The 20,401-nt window shown below is 37.2% G+C and overlaps 1 protein-coding gene across 1 annotated transcript in view; it reads right to left on the reverse strand.

Annotated features, from left to right (window-relative positions):
- The window catches only part of LOC121729003 (protein O-mannosyl-transferase Tmtc3), a 210,860-nt gene that overhangs the window by 42,226 nt on the left and 148,233 nt on the right, over positions 1-20,401 (reverse strand). The window contains exon 2 of the mRNA XM_042117373.1: positions 4,983-5,119. Within this exon, the coding sequence (XP_041973307.1) occupies positions 4,983-5,119 (137 nt within the window). The remainder of the gene's footprint in view (positions 1-4,982; positions 5,120-20,401) is intronic.

Below are 20,401 nucleotides of genomic sequence, written 5' to 3' on the forward strand. Positions count from 1 at the left end.
GATACGCCCATCGAGCGGATTATTGACTCCCGACACTTAAAAGTTCCCCAATTAACAATTAAGGGGTTAACTACGGGATTGGATTTTAATTTTAATTAATTAAAACTTACGGCGAGATTTCGACCTGACATCGAGTGTCGTCTGCGATACGCCTTGTCCCGAACTTGCGTATGAAATTAATATCTATCTATACATATTATATAACCCTCCTGGCAGTCGGGTAAAAACAAAGTCGCTTTTTTTCCCTCATGTCCCTTTGTTCCCTTTAATCTTTAAAACTACGCAACGGATTTTGATGATTCTTTCAGTGTTGGACAGCCCATTTATCGAGGAAGGTTATAGGCTATATTTCTTTACGCTAAGACTAATATAAGCGAAGAAATAGAGGAAAATGTGGAAGAAACGGGGAAAATTATTTTAAAGGGCTAACTTGAACGCGCTAACCTCAGGAACTACTGGTCCGATTTAAAAAAATCTTTCAGTGTTAGATAGCCTCTTTATTGAGGATGGCTATAGGGCATAGGATATATTTTATCACACTAAGACTAATAGGAGAATGTGGAAAAATCGGCGGAAATTATTTGAAAGGGCTTATCTCACGAACTACAGGAGCAATTTTTATATTATTTGGCGCAGATATAATAAGTAGACCACGTGAAGAATCATAGGCTATCGAAGCCTCCTTTCTATTTAACGGACTTAAAAAAAGGACGTTGCCAATTCGAAGTATGTAATATTTCCAAAACTGACCAGTTTTGGTATATGATAGTCTGAACAAATGTGCCTTTCAAAAGCGTATGTATGTATGTATGTATTTTTTATTTTTTAAGTAATTCTTTTTTTGTTGTATTAGAATTTAGACTGTATTGTTCAACTACGAGCAAACTGCAAGTTTCATCCAAACGGTTCAGTAGTTTTTGAGATAGGGAATTTTGAAGTCGGTTTATTTTTTGTGTTTTAATTTTAAGCTGCCACCACTTTCGCCGAGCGATCTTAACATTGTGCGCGGCTCTACAATCTATTCCTAGCGCCGTCGCCATACTATATTATCTGCGGGAAGGTAAATGGATCTTGAGATAGATATTTATACAGTACCTATACTGTTAGTACCGCAAAACCACAATTTACCTGCATACATAACGTGACCATCCGTCCCGCTTTGGGCGGGACAGTCACGCTTTCAGGCAGTATGTCCCGGTCCTCCCCGCTTTTGGAAAAAGACCAAACGATAATAAAAACATATTTTTCCATTCGAAATGCTTGTGAAATGCCTGTAAGTAACGCACTTACATACAACAAACGTGATATTTCTGCCATATTTTACTCGATATCAATAAGGGCAATAAAAAAGGAGCTTGAAATATTAATAAAACGCTCAATTGTATTTATAATTTAATTAATAAGAAAATTAATATTATTAATAAATATAATAATTAAGGGGGGTCCATACATGAAATATATTTTTTTCTTTATTAATAGTACGGAACGGAACCTGCATGCGCGAGTCCTACTCACACATGACCGACTTTTTTTATTTTATGTACATAATTCTGCAGATTTTTTTATTTTATACGTGGGAGAGCCATGCTTCGGCACAAATGGGCCGGCTCGACCGGAGAAATACAACGTTCTCACAGAAAACCGGCGTGAAACAGCGCTTGCACTGTGTTTCGCAGAGTGAGTGAGTTTACCGGAGGCCCAATCCCCTTCTTTACCCTCCCCTTTTCCCTTCCCTTCCCATTACCCTGTTCCCTCTTAAAAGGCCGGCAACGCACTTGCAGCTCTTCTGATGCTGCGAGTGTCCATGGGCGACGGAAGTTGCTTTCCATCAGGTGACCCGTTAGCTCGTTTGCCCCCTTATTTCATTAAAAAAAAAAACCCTCCCCTACCCTATTCCCTCTTAAAAGGCCGGCAACGCATTTGCAACTCTTCTGATGCTGCGAGTGTCCATGGGCGACGGAAGTTGCTTTCCATCAGGTGACCCGTTTGCTTGTTTTAGTATGGAGTGTAGATGGAGGAGAACTATCTCTGTATGTAAAAAGTGTCCACTGAAATGCGTTAAATTAGGGTGGCGCAAAGAGAGTATAATCACTATGTGGGTGGCGCTACAGTAGCAAAAGGGTAAATTTTAAATCATTTAGTATTTTATTTCAGGTATAAAATAGGTTATATTTTTCAAAATATATTAGTATTAACCTGAGGTATTAACCAAGTAATTCTGTGACTCGGCTATTCGGCTAACTTCAATTTATATTTTGTCACCAACGGCTACATTCATTCCATACCCTTTGCTCCCCTTTGCTGCAGCTAGCGCCACTCTTGGAGGATTTTCCAACTGTTATTTACTGCGTACAGCTGGACACTTTTTCAAATATCCTCCATATAAGATAGTTCTCCTCCATCTACTCCCCATACGTTATAGGTATAACATGTACTTAGCACAGTAGAGTAAGTCGTTGTAATGAAAGACACCAACTTATTTGTTGATTCACCAGCGAAACCTCATTACAGTATTTAAAAATAATGGAGACAAAGTATTTATTGATAAAATGTGTTCGAATCAAATGCGAAATACAATGTGCTTTGAGAAAATGGGATGTAATGAAATGAAATACCTTGAATAAAATGATGATAATAAAATAAAAATTATGATTGATAAGTTAACAAAATATTGTTATAGTCTGAGAGAGAAAAAAAAAGAATAATAATCTTATCTCATTCTTTTCTAAAGTTAACTGAAATAATTACCGAAGTTATTAGGGTGGAAGGACAAAGGTCCGTCCGTCCTAACCTTTGATAACTATGGCAATCGTCCAACCGGAGTCCGGACGAACAGACGGTTTCTTATAGTTACCACGGTACCCTAAAAACCTGTGTGTGTGCGCGTGTGATTCAGGTGTTTTTTATGACGATTGTTTCATTGAAGTGAAAATAAACATTTTTGTAGAGAATTTAATTTCCTATAAGATAGAGAAAACAGAAAGAGATTTTTTTTTTACTATTTATAATGAAACTAGATGTCCCGCGCGGCTTCGCCCGCGTAATTTTTTTTTCAAATTAATCGTAGCACCATCTGTCAGGACAAACTAAAATTGAAATAGAATAATATTGAATGCGATGATAGCGCCGTCCGCCGGATCTAATGTAAAACATTCCAAAATCAACAACTCCTTATAAATAAGAAATTAATTGAAAAAACATTTTCCAGTAGACCAAACTGTAAATCTAAACCATTCTCGAATCTCCACGAACACACACAAAAAATTTCATCAAAATTGGTCCAGTCGTTTAGGAGGAGTTCAGTCACATACACACGCACACAAGAAATATATATATATACTAGATGTCCCGCGCGGCTTCGCCCGCGTAAATTAGAAATTTTACAGAATCCGTAGGTACATTTTCCCATAAAAAATATTTCCCCCGTTTTTCCCACATTTTCCTGAGTTTCTTCTGTCGTATTAGTCTTAGAGTAATAATATAATATAACCTTCTCGATAAATGATGAGTCTTACTCGATAAATGATCTATCTAACACTGAGATAAGTTTTTAAATCGGACCTGTAGTTTCTGAGATTGACGCGTTCAAGCAAACATACTCTTCAGGTTTATAATATTAGGTAGATATAGATTTTTTTTAATTATCGCTTGACAAACTCGAGTCTCGATCTAAAAGACTATGAAATGGTATAATATGGTAGTGATGATGATGATGATGATGATGAAGAATGTAATTTGCATAGTAGCATATGCTTTCTGTTCTTAAAACAACGCCGAAACTCCCAAACTTGTATCTATAAAGAATCAGGAATTCTCTCAGCACCTTCCGAACCACGGTATACCAGGTATGTCTCGGTGCAAAATCTTACTTGTTGGTAGCATATGCTTAGAATACTTCTCACGAAACCGAAGTCACCATATGTTTCCCTATAAGTTTTGAGGAGTTCCCTCGATTACTTATGGATCCTTCATCAGATCACCACTTTTCTGAATATAATACCAAATTGGGATGATACCCTATATACCAAAAGAAAAATTTTGAAAATCGGTTAACAAACGGCGGAGTAATCGTTGAATATAAGAAAACGAACATAACACCTCCCCCATTTTGAAAGTCGGTTAAAATTGTAGCCTATGTGTTATTTATTTAATATTTTAATCAGCACATGAATTGAATAACAAAATTTTTTTCAAATTAATCGTAGCACCATCTGTCAGGACAAACTAAAATTGAAATAGAATAATATTGAATGCGATGATAGCGCCGTCCGCCGGATCTAATGTAAAACATTCCAAAATCAACAACTCCTTATAAATAAGAAATTAATTGAAAAAACATTTTCCAGTAGACCAAACTGTAAATCTAAACCATTCTCGAATCTCCACGAACACACACAAAAAATTTCATCAAAATTGGTCCAGTCGTTTAGGAGGAGTTCAGTCACATACACACGCACACAAGAAATATATATATTAAGATATTATATTATAAGATAAAAAAAAAAACTTTTTTGCAAGGTATTTTAAATGGGAAACCCCGACTTGCGCCAGTTCGCTCAAACTTTAGGAGATTTATTTTGATCCATTAAAGCACTCTAGAAAAATAAATGTTTTTGACGCATTGTATTGTTTATATGCTGAATATTTTATACGTGGGAGAGCCATGCTTCGGCACGAATGGGCCGGCTCGACCGGAGAAAACGTTCTCACAGAAAACCGGCGTGAAACAGCGCTTACGCTGTGTTTCGCCGAGTGAGTGAGTTTACCGGAGGCCCAATCCCCTACCCTATTCCCTTCCCTACCCTCCCCTATTCCCTTCCCTTCCCATCCCTACCCTCCACTATTACCCTATTCCCTCTTAAAGGCCGGCAACGCTCCTGCAGCTCTTCTGATGCTACGAGTGTCCATGGGCGACGGAAGTTGCTTTCCATCAGGTAACCCGTTTGCTCGTTTGCCCCCTTATTTCATAAAAAAATATATACCTGTAGTAGAGCAGCGAGACCAGGGCATGGAGCAGCAGGTTGACCAGGTGGTAGCCAGCGGGCTGCAGGCCGTGAAGCGCGTAGTTCCATCTGAACGTGAGGACTGTCAGCGGCCGGTACGACTTGTGGGACTGCTCCTGTAAAGGGGTAAAACAGTACTATTAACATACTAATGTTATAAATACGAAAGTGTATCTGTGCGTCTCCCTGTTATTTTACATATAAATAAACTTGAGAGGTGTCAAGAGTCACCCGAATGGAACAAAGTTATTTCTTAAACCTGTATTGTTGTAGTAAAACGCCATCTATTGACGCCCAGGAATACTAACAACACATCGCTGTTTATTATCAAAAAACGCCATCTAGTTGACGCACAGGAATATTATCAACGCCCTCTGCCCCTACCATGCAGGTACTAATAAAAAAGTGTTGAGGTCTAATATCATTCTGTCTAGCCTCTTTTACGCCGAACGCGCGATAAGGAACTTCGTTTCAATAATCCATAATAATGTTATAAATACGAAAGTGTGTCTGTTATTTAACAAAATTCGAGTCCCGGGAAAGGATATAGGATACTTTTTATCCCAGAAAATGTACGGTTCTAGTTCGATGAATGAATTTCTGCAAAACGGAGTTGCGAGCATAAGTAGGATCATATATTACACTTGAGATTAGACACACTTCTATAATTTCCTCTTCTATAATATCTGGTTTCGCGGCAACGGTATACAAGTATTTCCATGATGTACGTTGGGGTTTTGTTCTAACTCTAAAATTATATCAAACGAGCTTTTGCCCGCGGCTTCGCTCGCGTTAAAAACTATTATATTATTATATACAAATCATCCCCTATTTTAAACCCTTGCGGGTTGAAATTTATCAAAATCCTTTCTTAGCGGATGCCTACGTTATAACATCTACCTGCATGCAAAATTTCAGCCCGATCCGTCCAGTGGTTTGGGCTGTGCGTTGATAGATCACCATGTCAGTCAGTACTCAGTCACCTTTGAGTTTTATATATAAAGTTTTATATATAAAGGTCTCAGGGCAGAAGCTCAGATCAGAATTACTTCACTTGTAGGTGATATAATATATAAACTCCATACATTTAATAATTGTCAACATAATATTGTTTATTTACTAATAGTAATCCTACGAATAATTATAGTTTTTATTATTCGTAGTAGTAATCAATAAAATATATCTGTACACGTCAGTGGTTTCTATGTATTTAAGGCGATTTTAGGCTCAACTCACACTGGCGCAGAGTCGAAGCGTCGCGTCACCGCACGTCTTATAAGCTTTGTCCACACTGTGCCTTTTTTGTTCATCAAGGACATGCGTTATAGCACAGTCAACATCGCACGTGAGGCATGCGGCATGCTCGCGACGCTATGACACATTTTTCTTTCCAACGCGGGTGGATTTTGACGCATTCAATTATTGAATATGCCAAACGAAAGTTGAATAAAAAGATGATGACGAAAATTAAAGATGAAATTGCATAGTGTGGACATATAAGCTTTTGAACGAGACGCGCGCCGGACGTGCTTTAGCAGATTTTCGTAGCAGGTACTTAAATAATAGAACAAAAAGACGACTATATTACTTTAGAGCAATTTCCGACAACCTTTAAAAGTATATTGTTATTTGTAAGTATATTCATTAATATACCATTAACTGCTTCACGTGAAACGTGTAAACCACACAACTCAAAGTATCAAACCGTTCATTCGAGCAACATCAAAGTGCTCAAACTTCAGAATTAACGCCGTTACGTTCTGTTTTGAATATAATTGATTAAGTGTAACGTGAACCAGTTAGCAGATGAGATATACTACCTTCCAGATGAGATATACCTTCCATATTAGCAAGATAAATTGGTCTCCGGCGACCCGCTCACGCGTGGGATACATGAGGTGTTGTAATTATAAATTAATCTTGATAATACGCCATAGTTCAGAAGGGGCGCCTATAAATTACGTAAATCGTTTTAAAGATTTTTTGGCCTATAGATATAGTAAGATTCGTCTCAAACACCCTTATATCGAAGTGGAATTTACAAAACCTGTCACTGACCGATAAATCTATTAGTGTTTATTTATTAAAATATCATCATCATCATCATCATCAGCCTATTGCCGTCCACTGCTGAACGTAGGCCTCCCCCAATGAGCGCCAACCATCCCGATCTTGGGCAGCCCTCATCCATCCGCTGCCAGCCACTTTCTTCAAATCGTCGGTCCACCGTGCAATTCTAATATATATATATATATATATATATATATATATATATATATATATATATTTTCGGAGTGGCTACCGAATGGTCGGCGTAACAGAGGCCGACCCAAGAAAAGGTGGCGCGACGAACTAGATGCGTTTGATAAAGAGTGGCCAACAACTTCACAGGATCGTGAACTTTGGAAAGAGAGAGGGGAGGCCTTTGCCCAGCAGTGGGACACTGTAGGCTGATAATAATAATATATATATATTATTATTATCAGCCTACAGTGTCCCACTGCTGGGCAAAGGCCTCCCCTCTCTCTTATATATATATATATATATATATATATATATAATTGGAATCTCGGAATCGGCTCCAACGATTTTTATGAAATTTAGTATATAGGGGGTTTCGGGGGTGATAAATCGATCTATGTCATTTTCATCGAATACCGAGCAAAGCTCGGTCAAATAGCTAGTACTTAACTAATATAATAAATCTGAACGTGTGTTTGTCTGTCTGTCTGCTATCTTTTAACGCCTAAGCCGCTAAACCTATTTTGCTGAGATTTATCATGGAGATACTTTGAGTCCCGATAAAAGGACAGGATACTCTCACGCGCGATACACGAATTTTAGCACAACGGAGTTTCTATTCATGAGCAATGCTTCAAGGAATGAAGGCGACCACTTGAGGAGCACGAGGGTTCTTACACCGACGCCACGTTCGCGTTTATAAAGTTCACTGGATTTAAGAGAACTACTGTCACTCGAAGTCCTTATACGTGCGGCATTTCGAATTGTGTTTTTAAGACGGTTAATACGTATAGATATATTACCCCTTTTTTTTCAATTCATTGAGCGTCTTAACCCATCAATCCCCACAATTGAAAATCTATTGTTTCTGCGATACCCACAATGGAGGTGTTAAGGTGATCGCACATTTATCAGCAAGCACGCGCCGAACGCGCCGCATTTTAGAAATGATGTGAAACCTCGCACATTCGTCATCACCGTACGCATTTCGTGTATAATGCGGTGCGTTCGGCGCGTACGGTGCTGACAAATGTGCGATCAGCTTTATGCTGCAATCGTTTGACCACAAAATGAAACATGAAGTGCCGAAAGTTAAAGTTGAAAGACCAATTAAGCATTCAAAATATAATAATCACTCGAGTAATAAAATAATATATAGATATTATGACGGCATAGCAAATTAGTGACAAAATAGCTTATTAGAATATTTTTAACCGACTTAAAAAAAGGAGTTTATCAATTCGACGCGTATGTACTATGTATGTAACATTTGCAGAACATGTATGTTTTTATGTTTGTGTTCGCATATCTCCAAAACTACAAGTCCGATTTGAGTAAGTAATTCTTTTTTTTTGTTGTACTAGGTATGGTCTAAATTAGGGAATACTGCAAGTTACATCAAACTCGATGCAGTAGTTTTTGAGTCAAGGAAATTTAATTCTTTATTACGTACAATTTCGGAGTCGATTTTATCTTTTTTTTAAATAATATTTAGAGTATTTATTTAAATAAAAGCTTTTGTATTGCTTATTTGTGGTGATCAAGTTAAGACTCTTGGAGACTATTTTGTAAAATAGATTCCGTTCTTTTATTTATTTAACTTTAAACTGCTAAACCAGAACCAAGTAGGCTCTTAGGCCGGTATAAATAGTCAGTACTCCAGATGCATCTCGGTTTCAAGACACGGTTCGGCTCTATGATTGGTCCAAATTTTGACAGCCAACCAATCACAGAACCTGAACCGTGCCTTAAACCGAGATGCATCTTGAGTTGGAGAAAGGATTATCTGATTGTTTGACTGGTCGTGTAAAAAGTCGGTATGGTTTTGACAAATTATCATCGGATAAGTGCATCGGCACAGTCCTACAAGAGTAAGTAATTACGAGGGCATACACATGAATATACTGATAAATCTTCTGCCAAGGCTTTGCCATACGTATATTGATAAGATTACTATGTTATAGGTTAATTCAGCTTTCGCAAAGCCAAACTTAATTTCTGAATATCGGGACTAATTGTTAATTCTAACGAGGATGGCCGTGCTCCCAGGACACACAATGCTTGGAGCGAGCAAATGTTTGTTTGAGACATACAAGCAATTAGCTACGACGCAGCCAGTTGCAGGGGGGGGGACAGCTTAATAGCATTACTGCTGCAATACCACCACCTTACCTACGGGTTCGTTCTGCTAAACAATCTCTATGCTTTCGATGCTGTGCAATAAAGGCACACATTTCCTTATAGTCCTAAAATAACTTCTAAAATTAAGATTATGATTTAAAGACACTAATAAGACAATGCGTTGTACGGGCGACAGTAAGGGCAGGGGCAAAGCCGCCCGCATATTAATCAAACGACACGCAAAATCTGCATGTTTAGTTTTGGTTAGATTAATTTCACTTTTAATAAATAACTTACTTTGATTCTAAAGAAGGAGGAGTAAAACTCAACACTAACGACGGAACACGTTTTTGCTTGGCAACATTACCAGGTAGAGGGGGGGGGAGCCCCCCCAAGTAGGGGCAGGGGCAAAGCCTCCCACATATTAATGAAACGACACGCAAAATCTGCATGTTTAGTTTTGGTTAGATTAATTTCATTTCACTTTTAATAAATAACTTACTTTGATTCTAAAGAAGGAGAAGTAAAACTCAACACTAACGACGCAGCACCATTTTGCTTAGCAACATTACCAGGAGGGGGGGGGTTTGGGGGGGCGCAGCCCCCCCAAGTAATGGCAGGGGCAAAGGCTCCCGCATATTAATCAAACGACACGCAAAATCTGCATGTTTAGTTTTGGTTCCAAAACCTTTTGGGGGGGGGGGGGGGGGATTGGGGCGGCGCAAATGCTATGCGTTGAATAAGGCATATATATCTGCAAAAACCGTATTCAAATCGGATCAGTAGTTTTCGTGTTAAAGAAAAATGTTTTATACAAAATCTTGCCCCCTCTTTTGTCCCCTTAGAGGGGTGAGGGAAAAAATTTTATACACCAGATATTAAATTGGAAAATACAGTGTATAATATGATGTAAGTTTATTCAAGAAAAAAGTTTGATACAAAATCTGCCCCCTCTTTGGTCCGTTTGAGGGGTGGGGGGGGGGGGGGGAATTTTATACACCAGATATGAAGTTGGAAGAAGACAAATATATCTGCAAAAACCATATTCAAATCGGATCAGTAGTTTTCATGTTAAAAAAAAGTTTGATACAATATCTGACCCCCTCTTTTGACCCCTTGGAGAGGTGAGGGGAAAAATTTTTGGACACCAGATGTTAAGTTGGGAGAAGACAAATATATCTGCGAAAACCGCATTCAAATCGGATCAGTAGTTTTCGTGTGATGCTGGAACATCCAGACAGACAGACAGACAGACAGACAGACAGACAGACAGACAACTAACCACAGTTTTGGCTTCTATAGCGATGTGGTAACAGCCCCCGCTTATTATTTTTGGATATCTTTAATGTACAGAATTGTCATTTCTACAGTTTTATTATATGTATAGATAAGAAATTCCAGAAACAAAATAACAAAGCGAACGTTTTGGATGCGGTCAGAGGGCATGCGTCGCGGGCATGCCTCACGTTCGCTGTTGACTGCGCTATAACGCATGCCCTTGAGGAACAGAAAAAGGCACAGTGTGGACAAAGCTAATGAGTGTATTGTGAAAAATCACACCCTTCGCCCTTGACATTACACTTCAACAAAACAATATCAAAAGAGTCAAAGATTAAAAAGGGCAATAAATATAAAGGAAGATGTGACTGGACGAAGTGGGTAAGTAACAATTTGAAAATTTTCGTTTTTTGCATAAACGGAGGCTTTAGGAATTAGGACCGGGAAAATGATTTGAAATCGAAAAAAGAGGGATTTTATTTATAGCTAGATAATTTATAGATAAAATTATAATTTTTTTTGCTTTTTTTAATTAAGCTATTTTTTTGTGAGTAGCTTTATTATGATAAGACAAACAACATTTTTATCTGCTAAAAATCTTGAAAGTGGTAGCTAACAGAAATAGAAAGGATTTCATACTTTGATTTGATGGTCCTAAAATATGGATTGTTCTAATTGTAGGACAATGTTACTCTTAAATTATATAACTATTAACCTATCAAAATCAGCTTGTTAGAATTCCGTTTTAGGATTCAGTAGTCAACCAAGTTTTGTTGAGTAGTAGTAGTAGTAGGAACCAAGGGTTCCGTTATAGGGTTCTATAAAGAACCCTATAACGGAACCCTAACGAGCTGATTTTTTTCTAGGGTTCCCGTACTAATATATTATTAGCTAGATGAAGAAATAGGTAAGTTACTCGTACAAGGAAAAATTAGTAATTGTCGTTAAGTTACAAAATGTTAGTTACCCACTTTATCCACTTAAATCTTCAAATGCTTTTCTTTACAACAACAATACAACGCTATAAAACTCACGATAAAACCTTCGGCCCTTTTTTATTCTCTCATTGTTTTCAAATTAATTATGTAGGACAAAACCTCGGTTCTAGCGGATTCCATTGAGAATTCAAACAAGAAATCCATCTCAAAGTTACTTAGCACTTTATTTACCGATGTTTCCTTTGAGATTGGCAAATGAATTGCCCATAGTTTTTAACTAGAAAATATACAAACTGAGATATTTATTATTATAAAACTACGGAACCCTAAAAACGAATGTTGGTGCTAGTCTCACGGAATTCCAAATCGAAATCCGAATCGCTTTCCGTATTCGATTTCCTAATGTGGAATCTATACTAATATTATAAATGCGAAAGTATCTCTGTCTGTCTGTCTGTCTGTCTGTCTGTCTCGCTTTCACGCCAAAACTACCGAACCGATTGTAATGAAATTTTGTATACAGATAGTGTAAAGCCTGAGAAAGGACATAGGCTACTTTTTTACTGGAAAAAAGGGTTGTAAGGGGGTGAAAATGCGTAAATTTGTTCAAATTAAGTTAGTTTCAAACCAAAAAATCATAATAGATGGCGCCGTGAATCTCCTACATCGCGGTGACGCTTGCCCAGACTTCTTTCTATAAGAGGTGGTATCATCTTACATTCGAGTTTTAATTTTTTTTCGATTGTTATTATTTTTTTACGTTATTAAATAACTCAGTACTTTATCTATGCAGTGACGTAACCTTAAAAGTTAAACCTATTAATGATATAAATAGTTTATGGGTAAAGTTGTGTAATTATGGGCCCAAATAAGCTTTAAAATTTGGCATAAAATATAAAGTTTAATTTAAAAAATGAAATATTATGTACACACTGCACAGCTGTTTTGATTTAAGAGGTACCAGGGTTTTTTTATAAAAGCTTTTGACACCAATTTTGTTGACATCGCGCGCTATAAACTGAAGTCCACGCGGATGAAGTTGCGGGCAACAGCTAGTTAGAAATAATACGAAAAGCGTGTATTTGCGGCGAGCCTTAAGGTGACGCCTTGATAATTTGGCTACAGCGATATCGATTTTTCTCAACAATGACTAAAGCTAAGTAATTAAAGTTCATTGTCGGTATTCATCATGTCTTTATCTTTGAATTACTTATAGAATAACACAATTGGTCAACTTTTTATAGCACAGAATAATTATTCAAAAAGACTTCTATAAAAACAGGGATTCTAATTTTGCCAACACAGGAGAGTGATTTAAGCTTCCAAAATTTGTACATAGATTAGTTCAAGCATACACTATAATTTGCCTATAGCTTATATCATATTACCTATATGAAATATATTTAATTATTTATGGTTTTTAAAAATAACGCGACAAAACCATTTTGTCGCTTACGCCCTTTCCATTTCTTGCTGTTCCATTTCTTGTTTTCTATGAGAGGCCGGCCCGGCCGGAACAAGAAAACAAGCGATCTAAAACATATCCAAAACGATTTTTTACTTTAACGCGGCGTCACCTTAACTTAACCCAACCAAATATATTAGGTTCGTCATCAGCTGCCTATCAATCAATTTGTTCGGTGGTGCATAATCTATAGAAGATAATAGCTAAATATTAAAATTTATCTGCACTTTAACTTTTAAGTCATAACATAATACCTAGTTGTAGATATAGTTGCGAACTATTTCGCTAAGTGGTGTTTGTTAGATTTTAGAGCTTTGTTGTAATATGAACGTTAAGTACTTAGGTATTTTGCCCACTTTAACCACAAACTGAATACGCTTATGGCAACACTAGCTGTCCCGGAAACGTTGTTTTGCCATAAAATGATTTTCCTTGTTTTCCTGCTTTTCTCTTGCAGTTTTTTCTGATTTTTTTTATAGATCTCACGGAGCCCGAGACCTTCCCAATGAATGCAAAACCGTGGAAATCGGTTCGTGCGTTCTGTAGTTGGTATGAAGGAAAACCCGACTTATTTTATATTTTAGATTAAAAATGTCATTTAAAAATGGTGCTATAAACGCAATTTAAATAAAGAAATATCATACATATTTATATTGCGACTTGCGAACTATGCGATAAAAAGTGGTCTTTGTCCTTTTTCATGCACAACTTTGTGTCTGTGTTAAATTTCATTAAAATCGGTCCAACTTTTTCGGAGCGTAGGCGATACAAACGTAATGGACTGTAGTTTATTTTAAAAATACCTCTCGGTTTAAACGATAAGGAACATAGGATAGTTTTTATCCTGAAAAATGTACGGTTGCCGCGCGATAAACGAATTATGGCGTAGTTGCGGGCTTCATAAAATATTATATTCAACTGAATTGAAGCAAATTTCACGTGGGATAACAGTGGCATTAGCATTATATTTCTGCTGACAGCCTCGCCTTCCCAGTGTTGGGCCCATATTATCTATACACGTTTGCCAAATTGGGCGGTCACTTCCACTACTTAGCTCCAATTTCTGCAAGTATTCTCTCCGCCGCACGTTCTGCATAGTCATAGTGGAGAGGCTAAATTATATCTTTAAACGAGCAATTCTTGTATATATGTATTATGTATATATGTAATTGGAATCTCGGAATCGGCTCCAACGATTTTCATGAAATTTAGTATATAGGGGGTTTCGGGGGCGATAAATAATAATAAATAATAATAATGTCTATGGACTCTTCACACCACGTCAGTCTGGCCCCGTGCTAAGTACCTAAAGGACTTGTGTTACAGGTACCAGACAACGAAAATATATTTAATACTTTTATACTATGCATATATTTAAGATTTTTATTATATGATACACATATTTAATACACATCCAGACCCGGGAACATTGAAAGCTTTTTGTTCCGTCGGCGGGATTCGAACCCGCGACCCCCGGCTTTAGCTGCCACACACTCAACCAATTGAGCCACAGAGGTCGTCAAATAAATCGATCTAGCTAGGAATCATTTTTAGAAAATATCATTTTATTCGTGTTTTTTCGAATACCGAGCAGATTTCGGTCAAATAGCTTGTTAATTTTATACTAGACGCCCGCAACTCCGTTGCACCAAAATTCGTTTATTGCGCGGAAACCGTACATTTTTCCGGGGTAAAAAGCATCCTATGTCCTTTCCCGAGACTTAAAGTATGTCCATACCAAATTTCAGCAAAGTCGGATCAGCGGTTTGGGCGTGAAGAGGTAACAGACAGACTGATACACTTTCACATTTATAATAATAAGTAAAAGTATGGATTAGTAATTGTTACTTAGTATATTATTAAATTTACTAGTATATGGAGGTTTAACCGACCTTAATAAAGGAGGATGGTCTTTTATGTTTGTTCGCGGAATATTTCACCGTTTGTGAACCAATTTTGATTATATCCTTTTTTCCCTGTATTCAAAGTTATTTTCTTTGAGTTTGAGTCATTTGCAGGAAAAATCACGAATAAAATATTTATTCGTTTATTTATTTAATGAAAGCTTTTAAATTTTTAAAGGCACTTTATATTAAAAGTCCTTTTCTTAAATCCGTTAAAGGGTCATCTAAATATTTGATAATCAGAAAGGCGAGAGATCTTTTAAATGCTAAAAGTATGTAGGAATTGTAAGGAATTATACATTATTCTAAGCGATATTCACGATGGTTCAATGCAACCGTTAATTTTCTTCATGGGCTTGTAGTCTATTAGCGAAAGGCATATTTTTAGAACGTGAAAACGACGCTCACTTTTGAAGTGAAAAGTGAAAACTTCATTACCTATATTAGTTATTACATATAATATATTAAGTCTGTGAGTTATTACGCACTTTTTTGAAAGAGCAAACTGCAAAAAAACTTGTGTTTGGATACATGGCCAACATAGAAAATTCATAAGTCGGAACGAAAGTGGAGTAAAAGACAGTGCTACGAACTGGAATAACCATTAACCCAGGGGTTCCCAATCTTTTTCAGCCTGCGGCGCAGTCGCACGTCGCAATATTTTGTCATGGCGCCTTACTCTACCTAGCTATTAGAAATAGATACATATATAAACACCTTTAATGATTTAGGATAAGCAGTTAAATAATAATAAACAAATATTTAAATATCTACATAACTAATATAATATACCTATTAAGTATAATTTTATTTTATAATACATATTTTTGGTTTCGGATAATGATAGAGGATCGATTCACGGGCCACGGCGCACCAGGGCGCCGCGGCGCACAGTTTGGGAACCCCTACATTAACCAATACGAAACTTAAAGGTGATTGATTTTTATTATTTGCTTGATTATCCTGCCGTCTATAGTTCCTTCGCATTATTGCGAAATCTGGAACTTAAAATTGATGACTAGATAATAACTGCCACCTTTTTAGGGTTCCGTAGTCAACAAGGAACCCTTATAGTTTCGGTCTGTCCGTCCGTCTGTCTGTCCGCGGTTTTGCTCATAGACTATAGGGCCTACAAAGCCCTAATTCGGCATGAATGCACATCTCAATGATGCCGACAAATTGTTATACAAAATCTAAAAAAATATTTACGGTACCTCTCCTACACATCAATGCGGCGGTGATTTATTTTTTCGCGTCTACCCCACCGTGTAGGGTGTCGTTGGATAGGTTTTTTTAAAATATTATGAGTATTTATAGATCATTTTCCGATTAAGGGATCCACTTGTGAAATATATAGTAATATATAATAATAGTTGTAAAGTGGAAAAAATTGTTAGGAGTCCAGTGTCTACCAGCTAAACGATTGCTTCTGAAAATGTGAAAAATTTACGGGAGAAGGAAATATGTTGAATTTAAAAGGAAAACTATCACGGCTAAGAAGAGTTCATAAGTTATTGAGTAATAGTCGATCAACTAAAAAAATTGTATTCGGAGAAGTACAAAGGAACTTTTCGTTCAAATTCCTTTGAACGAAATGTTAGTACTTACTTACTAGTGTAAAACACTTTATAAATGTACATTCATTGACCATACAAAAATTATCAAAAACTAGCGGTAGTCGGTACTACGGAACCCTACAATGCGCGTGGCACACCACGCACTTGGCCGATTTTTTTAAAGTTCCTGCACGGTACCTATAGCGTACGGCCTAATACTTACTCTATGCTTTTTAGCTTTGTTTTTATCCAGTTTATTCACATCACAGGTTAATCTAACAACAAGCGATACTGTTCGATAATGTCAAATGTACAGTCCAAAACCAAACGATGATCGTTATTGCGATAGTAATAAGATCTAAATGTGGTGCCGCGCCATATTGCAATGTCACGCTCGTTGGTATTTGGGACGAATTTGAAGTTGATGCTGTCTCTAGGGTCCGTTGCTAACGTCAGAGGCATTTCGCTGTTCGAATTTCAAATTTCAATAAATAATCAACAACTGACGCATGTCAGTTCTTGACTATAATTGAAAATTTTGTGCAGAGCTTACCTTCCACCAAATTATTCTGTGGCGCATTTTCACTGGTCGTTAGGGCCTGCCTGCATGCGGGGTGTAGGAGATTTCTGAAAGGCATGCCATGACCAATGAAAATGCGCCATTAGTAAGTAATTGTTACTTGTTATAGACTCCCCGTATGCTGTATACCGTACGAGTTCACGACTAATGAAAATATAGGGCGTATTTTCATTAGTCGTGAACTCGTACGGTATACAGCACTCGTAAAACTCGAGTGAGTTGCACCAACTTATTATAAATAAATATAATAAGTAGCTATAACTATTGCCTATGGTGCAACTCACTCTTGAAACAGGAGTTCAGGCGAAAACTAAAATAGAAAGAAGTATTAAACCATGGTTTTGCTTTGCAATTTACTTAATTAACTTAAGCAACTTAATTTATAATTAGTATTTTTTTATTCGTTTTTGCAAACATTTTAACATGATTTTTTGTTGAGTAGGTAATATGACTTTTAAAAACTTTTAAGTAGAAAAAAATTGACAACAGCTACGTTAGGTAGGTAAAATAGAATCTTAAAAAAAGATACATACAACCGAACGTATTACTATTACCTCCTCCTTTTTGGAAGTCGGTCAAAAATAGAGATATTCGATTATAATTTATTAACGGCCATTCCCAATATTTGATATATCTCTGGTTTTGCCCTACTAGAGATAGGAATAACCAACTTCTTGGGAATAACTCACATTAGACATTAGAGACATATATTTTATGTCATTTAACGCCTCCGTGGTCTAGTGGTATAGAGCGCGGCTCTTGACTCGGAGGTCGTGGGTTCCATTCCCGCGTTGGAAACACGTTATTTCCAAGTTTGGTTAGGACAATGCAGGCTGATCACCAGATTGTCTGACAAGTAAGATGATCCATGCGTCGGATGGGCATGTAAAAAGTCGGTCCTGCGCCTGATCTCTCGCCAGTCGTGTCGGTCTTCCGTCCCACTGGGTTATGAGAGTAAAGGAATAGAGAGTGCTCTTGTGTACTGCGCACACACTTGGGCACTATAAAATTACTCCTGCGTAGCTGGCCTGGTTTCAATGAAACCGGCCACCGTCACCGAAACCGGTGTGGGAGCTATTAAATTATTAGGGCAAAACCAGAGACAGATCAAATATTGGGAATGGCCGTAAGACACCACAAACTACTACCAACATAAATTAATTAGTACTAGCTTAATATTACAGTAATTATTAAATTAATACAGACTTTCACACTAGAAATTGAATTTGTCTATAATTAAATATGAATATTAATTTATGTTGAAACAATTACTCTAACCACGCTTGACGATAGATTAGATTAACAGCGACTAAATAATATAGTAGCTAAACAATTATAGTTGAGCTTCTAAAATTTAAAGTGGGCACAATTAGACTGAATTTACAATATGAGTATGTCCGAACGCACGGTTTGGCCACTATTCCGCGGACCGCGACATCATAGGCTATAATAAAATCTAACAATTTATTTCAATAGTGATCTCGCGGTGTAACTAAACCGCGCATTTAGGCGGACGCATACAAATCGAGTGAAAGGCAAAGTAAATGGATGATTCCTAAAGTAAATTAAAACGTTTCATACATTGATATATTTATATAAGTACTACTAGAGTTGACACCGCAACGCAATGCTTTGTCCCATTCAACTGCGGCCCAAGCAAGGGCCGCAGGGAACTTAGTCGCACGCTTGCTCTTTTGCGCGCCAGACGTACAACAATCAAAAACAAAACAAATAGAAAGCCACAAAAATTCCTAGTTGTGGGTTAAGATACTGCAAAATTTATTCCAGTACTCACGTAGACGAGTTTGTATTTTGATAATAATATGTATTTAAATTTTATAATAATTTTATTATTGTATTTGAAAATATTTAAGTAACTTAAATAAGGAAATTGGCTATAGTGGACTGTGGTCCATACTTAATTATAAAATTTATACAATAATATTTTTTATTTTATCCACTTACTCAAATAGATTCTGCATTCATTCGAGTGTAGGCACAAAACTGTGTCACTTCTGCGGTACTGATCTATAGCAATCAACGCCCCGCCTCCCTCCCCGCTCAATAAGCTCATGCCTCAAGTGCGACATTTTTTTTTTGCAATAGCAGCTCTAGTACGTAGTACTTATATATCAATGGTGTCATAAAATAAATTAAGTTAGTAATTTGTCCGTCCAAAAGAATCGAAATGAAAATCGAAAAGAAGAAGAAATCCCACGGAAAGCTCATTGCGCTTAGCATATTTCCATCTTCGTTGCACTCTTTGTCCCTAACCAATTAAAGTTCCATACTATGAATAACGCAGTACAGCGGACCTAAAAAGGTCACATTTTGCAATTCCTCTCAAATCAATTCAGAACTGCAAAAACTGACGAATGTCAAATTGCACGCAGAGTGACCATTTTGCGATAAAAAAAATGAATCATATTATGATTCTCTAAAGTAGCCGTTTTAGCCCCGCAGCGCGCAGGTGTTTTAGATGTTTTTATTCGAGACAACGCGTATGTGGCCATACATTTTTGATCGGCGATTCTATACAGAAGCGATAAAGAAAACGTCTTGGCTACAGGCTCAAGGGGGTGAGCCAAAATCTTTTCGTTTTCGCTTCGTTATAGAATCGCCGATGAAAATGTATGGCCACATACGCGTTTGACATAAGTGTTCGTTAGTATGACGTTGACGTTCGATTCGTCTAATGTCAATTCCATACATTTTGATCGGCGATTCTATACAGAAGCGATAAAGAAAACATCTTGGCTACAGGCTCAAGGGGGTGAGCCAAAATCCTTTCGTTTTCGCTTCGTTATAGAATCGCCGATGAAAATGTATGGAATTGACATAAGCGTTCGTTAATATGACGTTGACGTTCGATTCGTCTAATGTCAATTCCATACATTTTGATCGGCGATTCTATACAGAAGCGATAAAGAAAACATCTTGGCTACAGGCTCAAGGGGGTGAGCCAAAATCTTTTCGTTTTCGCTTCGTTATAGAATCGCCGATGAAAATGTATGGAATTGACATAAGTGGTCGTTAATATGACGTTGACGTTCGACTCGTCTAATGTCAATCAAAATGTATGGAACATTTTGATCGGCGATTCTATAACGAAGCGAAAAAAAAAAAGTTTCGGCTAAATGGCCTGGTTACAGAACAGTTTCGAAGTCAAGAAAGATTCGCAATGGAAAAACAAATTCTCGTCGTGTTATGACGTTGACATAAACGGGTGTATTACAGTCTACGACACGACGACATAAGACGAGAAAGCAGATGCTAATGGCGAGGTATATTTGTTCCGGGAGATTAATGTCGGAA

This window comes from Aricia agestis, chromosome 7, assembly GCF_905147365.1.
Source record: "Aricia agestis chromosome 7, ilAriAges1.1, whole genome shotgun sequence".
NCBI lineage: Eukaryota > Metazoa > Arthropoda > Insecta > Lepidoptera > Lycaenidae > Aricia > Aricia agestis.